This window comes from Raphanus sativus, chromosome 2 (genome assembly GCF_000801105.2).
Source record: "Raphanus sativus cultivar WK10039 chromosome 2, ASM80110v3, whole genome shotgun sequence".
Classification (NCBI taxonomy): Eukaryota; Viridiplantae; Streptophyta; class Magnoliopsida; order Brassicales; family Brassicaceae; genus Raphanus; species Raphanus sativus.
This window is the reverse complement of record NC_079512.1, coordinates 25,235,424-25,243,303: the sequence shown is the minus strand read 5'-3', so window position 1 is coordinate 25,243,303 and position 7,880 is coordinate 25,235,424. Positions and strand designations below refer to the sequence as shown.

General features: G+C 37.7%; 2 protein-coding genes across 2 annotated transcripts; both read right to left on the bottom strand.

The window, feature by feature from the left end:
- Positions 1–829: 829 nt before the first annotated feature.
- Positions 830–4,106, bottom strand: LOC108840287 (subtilisin-like protease SBT4.15). Its single transcript, XM_018613121.2, has 12 exons — positions 3,996–4,106; positions 3,801–3,892; positions 3,624–3,721; positions 3,401–3,547; positions 3,216–3,321; positions 2,931–3,123; positions 2,553–2,861; positions 2,363–2,463; positions 2,026–2,271; positions 1,841–1,949; positions 1,555–1,759; positions 830–1,477 (listed from the first exon to the last, which is right to left on the bottom strand). Exons 1-12 carry the CDS (start codon positions 4,092–4,094, stop codon positions 918–920), a joined length of 2,265 nt encoding a protein of 754 aa, XP_018468623.2. The 5' UTR covers positions 4,095–4,106; the 3' UTR covers positions 830–917.
- A 251-nt stretch (positions 4,107–4,357) lies between these two features.
- LOC108838530 (GDSL esterase/lipase At5g03610) lies at positions 4,358–7,770 on the bottom strand. The gene is made up of 5 exons (XM_018611458.2): positions 7,604–7,770; positions 7,297–7,506; positions 5,425–5,702; positions 4,817–5,123; positions 4,358–4,736 (listed from the first exon to the last, which is right to left on the bottom strand). Exons 1-5 carry the CDS (start codon positions 7,653–7,655, stop codon positions 4,516–4,518), a joined length of 1,068 nt encoding a protein of 355 aa, XP_018466960.2. The 5' UTR covers positions 7,656–7,770; the 3' UTR covers positions 4,358–4,515.
- Between the last annotated feature and the right edge of the window lie 110 nt (positions 7,771–7,880).

The following is a 7,880-nucleotide window of genomic DNA, read 5'->3' as shown; positions in this document are numbered from 1 at the left end:
CAAGGTAGAGCTATATAAGCCTCTATTCTTCGGAGCCAAGACCGACGAAGACGGAGCATAGAAAGCCTCCCCTTCTCGGGAACTCAAACCGGCGTCGGTGAAAGTAATTGAACCTTCACCTCCTGGGGAAAAGCCGGCGTCAAAGGATCTGCGGTAGCCTCCCTCTCCCGGAACCAAACATACAAACCACGCTCTCACGCCATAGATCACATCCGGATGCGTCTTCCCTCCAAACAAGAAACCACCGTGAAGGATGGCGTCTCTTCAGAGCTCAGACAAAGCATTCGGTAAGAGACGGCGACAAGGAGCAGCAGAGACACAATTAAAGAAGAAAAGAGAAGATTCCGGCGACGGCACGGACGCTCACGCGCTGTCCGTACGCCGGAACAAAACACAGATCCCCTTTCTCTTTCTAGATATTTTTTGATGATATGATTATTGTCCACCAAGCAAAACCTTTAAATATAATTTATATGCAGATTAGTTTTCATTACTTGTTTTTTTTAACTGAAAAAGGTTAAACCTGGATTTATTAAAGACACAGACCTAACCCTCAAATAGAGGTGCATCCTACGGATAGATCTTCTCCTGGGCCGGTGGAGTTTGAACCCGGATTCGCCGTATTGAATTTTTAATCTCTCAAGCGCCACTAAGCCACCGGTTGTTTTCATTACTTGTTAAGCTACCCGAGTATAAAAACCAAAGTTTTTATTATTCGTAAATTCTGATCCCATATTTGATATTTAGTGAAATCTTTTAGAGTTGAGGATGAATTTTTTATATAGAATAAGATTTTCACTAATTATTTTCCTATTTGGTTCAAATTTAATTGGCTCAACAACACTAATATTAAATAAAAGAAAAACTCAAACACTAAAATTTAAAAACAAACGGTGATTAACAAAAGCTCTCTCTCTCTACCGGCCCGCTTGAAACAGCAAGATGGGACTCCTCACAAGATGACCTCTTGAATCATCCCATTCCACTGAAGCCGACAAAATACCTCTCAGATTCTCTTCCATAACTCCATTAATCACAACCTTAAAGTGCTTCTCCTCTCCAGGCTTAACGAAACTCATAACCCTAGGCTCCACTTCAACTCTCACTCCCTTCGGCGCCCAAACCTTAGCCACGTAGGTCGACGGTCCGTATCCCACACTCCTCACCGTCCTGTAAAAAATCTCTGACACATTCGTTCCCGTGGAACCCACCTGCTTATGCATAGACGGATAATTTAACCCGTCAGATCCTAACCCTTGCTTGTGATCCACGCATCTGTATTCCTTCTTAGTCTCGTTGCTACCGCCAAGTAAAAGTCCAATGCTTGTGCTGTTATATCCTTCTTTACATAGAAAACTTAAGTAAGCGCTCTCTGTAATGTCGTAGACTAGACCCGGGTGAATGGCTCTTCTCGGGTTTATTTGACCCGATCCGTAGCTTAGCTCCGCTTCGATGTCTTTGGTTCTCATTGGAGTAGCTGTAGTGAAGTGTAAAGAATCAAAACATTCTATTAACATTTTGAATTTTTGTTTTAGGGTTTGGTTGATGATTTACATGTTGTCATTAGGGCTGATTTGATTGCGGCTGGAGACCAATCAGGATGGAACGATTTGACGTAAGCTGCTGCGGCTGCTGCGTGAGGACAAGCCATTGATGTTCCTGACATAATGGAGAATAGTGTGTCTTCTGCATAAACCGTTACCGTTGCTATCTTCGAGTATGCAGCGAGAATGTTTAGTCCTGGTGCTGATATGTCAGGCTGTCGGAAAAAAATGAGCTCAAATTAAATCATTTGGACGTAAATAGATAAATAGATAGATAGATATAATATAAGGCAAACCTTGAGGATGTTGGGGCTGATTCTTTGAGGTCCTCTTGCTGAAAAGGAAGCAATGGAAGGAGCAACCATTTTGGATGTTCTCGTTTTAAAGATAACAGCTTGAGGATTTCTGTTAAGGTTGATGCGTGAGGAACAAGCATATCACACAAGTAAGAAGAGAGACAAAGAGATAGAGATTGATTTACTTGGTGGAGTTGATGTAGTCAGAGATCTTTGTGCCGTCTTCGAAGAAGACATAAGAGCCAGGAATGAGAGTTGAAGTGGCCATATCAATCGGTTCAAGAAGTTGAACGATCACGCCAGCTCCTTTTAAGGATCTCACAATCTGGTCTTGACCTTCACTGCTTCCTCCTACTTCTTCACTCCCTACGTCACAGTAAACTATCTTCCCCATCACTTTATCTTCCGCCATTGTCCCATATTGACAAGCACTGCATGAAATACACACCCCTCTTTTAAAAAAAGATCCAAGACTCTGAAGTTCTTTGAAAAAAAGGTATTCTCTCTGTTTTTGAAAATTACTTGGGTTCTCCATAGTCTCCGTCAGTTACGTTAGAAGCAAGCAAACCGCTCGTTAAAGGATACATCTTCTTCTTTGGAGTGAACCCGTTTACAGAAATCCCCTGCAAAAGAAAACTTGGACTCTTAGTTTACGTGCCTTACAAGCAAAGATGGATGGTTCTTGCAGTTCTTGAAAGAAATATTCTCTTACAGTTGCGGTGAGTCCATTGCCAAGTTTGACAACAGTTTCAAACTTCCGGTCAACTGAGTTAGCCGCGACGGTCATCACCCAAGGAGCTAGGTTTGAAACCGTAAACAGACCAGGACCATTGTTACCTGCGGAACACGTTGTCAGAATCCCTCTTTTCATAGCGTGAAACGCTCCAATAGCAATAGGATCATCGAAAAACGGAAGCGAGGATCCTCCGATGGAGATCGATATTAGATCGACTCCATCAGAGATCGCCTCGTCGAATGCCGCCAGCATGTCCATGGCCGAACACCCTTCTGCCCAGCAGACCTAAACATAGTTTAAACTGGTGTCAGAGATTGCTTCTGCTCCAAGAAAACAAACTAACCAAAAACAAACCTTATAAGCGGCTATACGAGCAGAGGGAACACCTCCACGTGCTGTACCGTTTGCAAGTCCGAATAGGTTAGCATCTGAGACAGCAACGCCAGCTAATGTGGAAGATACGTGAGTCCCATGACCATCGTAATCCGCAGCCGAATCGTTATAATTCGGTATTTTCAGGTGATAGTACTTTGCTCCTATCACTTTGCTGTTTTTGTATTAACATTAATCCAAACACAAAATTAAGTTAAAATAACATAACAAACTGTAAGAAAACAATGGAAACAGAGCATTTTGTACTTATTGCAACGAGTCAAGTTGTGTCCAGTTACACATTTGCCTTTCCATTTAGCTGGTGGAGGACCAAAGCCTTTGTCATCAAAGCTTGGCGAGTCTATATAGATTCCTTTGAAAAAAAAAATAGAGGGTGTTAAATAAATCCGGTTTTATCGATATTTTCAGATTATCAACGTGAGTTTATTTACCTGTGTCAAGAACTCCTACAATGATGTTACTTTCAACCGCTTCACTTCTTTTGTATTTAGACTCAACCATTCCAAGAAAATCCCATGATCTTGTCGTGTGAAGCTGCCTTTGAGTGTTCTTAAACACCGATACAACTCCTTCGTCGCCTGCACAGAAACAAATCCGGAAAAAAATCAGCTAACCAACATCTGAGATAAGCGCTTAAGCATTTGTGTTACGTACGTGATAGCATCTCTGCTTCATGAGGAAGAAGTCTTGCAACAAATCCATCAATGTTCTTCCCATAACTATATATTCTAACTTCTCTTGCTTTACTCTCACTGCAACAACCAAACAAATATATAAAAGTTTACTGATAATTCAATAGACAATCTATGAGTAAATAACTGTGACTCTTACTCTCCGATCACTTTGGATAGAAGATTATGATGGTTTTCCGAGGCTTCAACATTATACTTCCCAGCTGCATCTCCCATGTACACAATGTAAAGCTATAAAGAAAGAGAAAAAAAAACAGAACGAGAAGGATGAGTGATTCAGATTGTCTGATCATACCAAACACAAAAATCACCCTCTTCACTTTTGCATCATTACCTGTCTCTTGTCGATTTTATCTTGCGTTTCTGCTTTAAACCCGGTGTTAACGAGGTAAAAACAGAGTATAAACAACCATAAACTCAGATTTTGAAACATCTTTTTGATATCTGAGATAGTAAAAACTGAGATGTGTTTTGTTTTGAGAAGAAAGTCTACACTCTAGTGCTAATAAAACAAAGATGACACTACTAAATAGCCACTTATCCTTTTAAAACTGTCCTCATTGGCTAAGTCGTAGTATAAGACTGAGTTATTTGGCTTGTTATTAGGATCTTGTTCAACCCTAATTTCCGGTTTATTAGTTACTTCTGTGTTTTTTTTTCAACCTTACTGAAACTAAATAGGATGCTAATTAATAATAGAAATGAACAGTTTAGTGGGTTTTATTAGTCACACGACATTTTAACATTCAACACTGAAACACAAATGAATGAAGAGACACTAAAAACATAAGAAGAACAAACACTGAGATTTTTTTTTAAAAAAAAGAAGCCTAAAAACATGTGTTTCTTGCTCCTCACGCTTTAATAAAAGACGCGGTAAGACTTTCACGTAAAACAGAGTAAACCGATCTCCACCCTTCTTCTGTAGGGTGACTTCCATCCCAAAAGAAAGCAGCTTTAGGGTTATCACATATCACATACTTCTTCACTCCCTTCTCATCCACACTTCCACAGAAATACTCACTGCTCACGCCTACGCAACATGGCTTCAATGGACTCTGAAACGTTGTACTTCCTGCGATTTTCCCATAAAACAATTTAATCAGTCTAAGCAAAAAATATTGTTTCTGCAAGTATCAAAACTATATTTGTTACCTGGGTAAGCTCCTTTGTTCTTGAACACGGTCAAGAAAGCGTTGTAGAGATCAAGGATGATGAAAGTCGACTGCTTGGTTTCATTATTGAGCTTTGTCACGACTTGTTGCAATAGGTTGTTGTGAAGTTTCACTAAAGCGTTTTGTGACTCGTTGCAACGCTGGAACGAGGAGGCAACGGTGATTCCAGGGATGCAACCGAGAGGCTGCAACGACGGCACTGCTATTTTCTTCACTCCCAAGGCATGGATCCGCCTCAAATTCACTTCCGTTTGATCCACTACTTGCTTTATGAATGCCGGAAACTCCTGTGATATCCAATGAAGATAACAAATGAATAATCTCAGTTGAAATAAAGTATCTGAGATTTTGAGGTTATAAACAATTTTTAAATTAATTTTAATATAAATTTTACAATTTGGAGACCATCCAACTTATGTATTAGTAGTTCCTCAAAATTTGGAGAAAGCCAAAAGGAATGTTTTATCCGGCTGTGCATAGAACAGAGACTACAAAAACTAATAATGATAGGCAAAATAAATATGAAATGTGTTTTTTTTTTAATTATTATTATTATGCACAACATGAAATGTGTTGTGTTTTTCTTACAGAGTTAGGGCGGTTCTGGGCGATGAAAGTGGAGTAGTCGTTGCCGGCGACGCTGACTAGAGCGACGGAGGAAGAAAAGTCGGAGGAAGCGTAGATGTCTCCGGCTGTGAGAATGTTCTGGAAGAAATCGATCTGCGTGGTCATGTTGGGCAAGGGGACTTGAGTGTTGAAGACTCCTGTTCCTCCGTACGCAAAATTCATTCCATATTGTAACCGTTTCTTTCCCGCGTAATCTTTCCAGAAGTATGGGATTGGTGATTTTATCCCAACGAATTTTGCTACAAAAGTCAGATAAAAATAAAAATTATTCGGTGAATTTTAGAAAGAATTAGTGTTTGAATAACTCGAGCGTGAATTTAACAGTTCATGATAATAAGCATGCTCCAAAAAGTTTAAATTTATCTTATATTAATGATGACTATATTGACTTCTTCACTTCAGTTGTATTCCATTGCAGTTCTCAGACTCGAAATTTGCAATTTGAGACACTTCAAAACCTTTTTAGTGTATATAATATAGGAATCATAGGACATTCATCAGTCCTAAGAAATCTATATAGAAAGACAATTGATACATACCTTTTTAATTTTTAGTATATTTATTTAATGTATGGACTATGACAGCGCATATGTTGGTGTTTAGCACTTTTAGCTTTATTGTTTTTTTATAAAATAATCTTAAAGAGCAAAAGGAAAGGAAGCATGAAGTGTCTCTTGCTTTGTTGATGCTAAGCACTAGTAGCTACGATGTGATTAATAAACAGAAACATTCAAATAGAAAATGTTAACCTTTAGAAAAAGGAAGTTCTAGAGATATGTAAAGCAAAGATAACAGATGAGCACCGAACACTATGAATCAAAAGAAATAAATAAAGTGATAATTTATTTTTTGATATATGTTATGTGATACCTCCATATATACCATACATGCTAATGTGATCTTAGTAACGTGTTAAGAACTCAAGTTACACTACTTTTTGATATATGTTATGTGATACCTCCATATATACAACATTTCGTGAAGAATTTATAAATTAAATTTTCTTAGATTTTTTAAAAGTTTTGTTAGATGTATCACTAACACAAGAAAAAGAAGTTGATATGATGTCTAATTTACTTCACAAGCTGTTTATCAACACAAAACACATATATATCGAAGAAATATATTTAGAAAAATCGATTATAATGCAATACCCAATACGTTTTATACACATAAATGTTCAAAAAAAAAAAAAATATATATATATATATAGACTTTTTAGCAGAAAAAGGTTTGTAGGTTATAGCAAGGGATATGAAAATAGTTTTGTTTCAGGTAAAATAAAATAGTTTTAAAGATAAATAAAAGGAAAAGAAAGTGAAAAATCACTTTAAAAAGCAAAGTACAAGAAGAAGATGGCAAAAAGCTAAAGTGAGGGGCGCACTGGATTTGACACTAGACCAGACCATTCTTCCATCATTGTTTTTGGACCTTATTTAATACGCGTCATCATTTACGCACAGAGATATTTATACATTATTATAAGAAAATTCTTATTATAACTACTCCTCTATTGTTAACACATGCGGTTAGTCCTACATGTGGTCATTAGTTTTACTTTTAAATGAGGGTAAAACATTGATTAGTTATGGTACCTAACATTAATCAATCACGTAACAATTTCCACATAAACTGATACAGAATCGGGTATTAGTTGTACCATATTGGATATTATTATTAACTTCTAAAAACTAGAGTCAGTTACGTGATTCAGGAGACTTTACTTGGTCTGGTCAGTAAAATCGATTAGGAATTTAATTTAGAAAAAAATTCAGAGAATTCAAACAAAAATATCGCTTGTTTAGTCTAAGGATTGTGAAGAGGAAGAGTTACCAAGAAAATCGGTAGAGACGCGGCCGTCGGAAAAACGGCCGGCTGGTTTACCAGGGAAAGTGATACCATAAGGGAATTTCCAAGAACTAGAGAGAGACTTCTTAATGTTCCCTGTATCAGCATATGAATCTCCGAACACAAACAGCTTCGTTGGTCTAAATCCGTACATGCGCTGATTTTTATCCGAGCCCTCAACTCCATTTATTTCTCCTGCATAATTAAAAAATAAATCAAAGTTAATATTGGGGGCATATGGGTTTCAAAATTAAATTGTTGTGATGAGAGCTATAAGATGGATGTAAATTACCAAAGAGGAGAAATACAGAGAGGCAGAAGAAGAGTTTGATCAAATAATCCATTTTCAAGATTCTCAGAGCAAAGGCTTCTCTTTTAGTGACAATAGAAAGGCAGGGAGATAAGAGATAGAAGATGGGGTTTAAAAGGAGACAAGTTTAAAGAACTGAAATTGGATTGTGTTCTAACTAATGTCTTTGTGCCTTATATATATAGTAAGGTAAAGGCAGCCTTCAGTTGTTGTGAAACGACTGCGATCTGGTCAACTTTTGTATCTTTATTCTTTGTAT

What these genes read in the sequence shown, in the direction of transcription:
- LOC108838530 (XM_018611458.2), bottom strand. Translation starts at nt 7,655, where the DNA reads ATGGATTATTTGATCAAACTCTTCTTCTGCCTCTCTGTATTTCTCCTC. An exon ending in CTCTGTATTTCTCCTCTTTG is followed by an intron (nt 7,507 to 7,603) that starts GTAATTTACATC and finishes TTAATTATGCAG; the next exon opens with GAGAAATAAATGGAGTTGAG. An exon ending in CCCAGAACCGCCCTAACTCT is followed by an intron (nt 5,124 to 5,424) that starts GTAAGAAAAACA and finishes TGGATATCACAG; the next exon opens with GAGTTTCCGGCATTCATAAA.
- LOC108840287 (XM_018613121.2), bottom strand. Translation starts at nt 4,094, where the DNA reads ATGTTTCAAAATCTGAGTTTATGGTTGTTTATACTCTGTTTTTACCTC. An exon ending in CTATCCAAAGTGATCGGAGA is followed by an intron (nt 3,722 to 3,800) that starts GTAAGAGTCACA and finishes TGGTTGTTGCAG; the next exon opens with TGAGAGTAAAGCAAGAGAAG. An exon ending in GACTACATCAACTCCACCAA is followed by an intron (nt 1,950 to 2,025) that starts GTAAATCAATCT and finishes CAACCTTAACAG; the next exon opens with AAATCCTCAAGCTGTTATCT.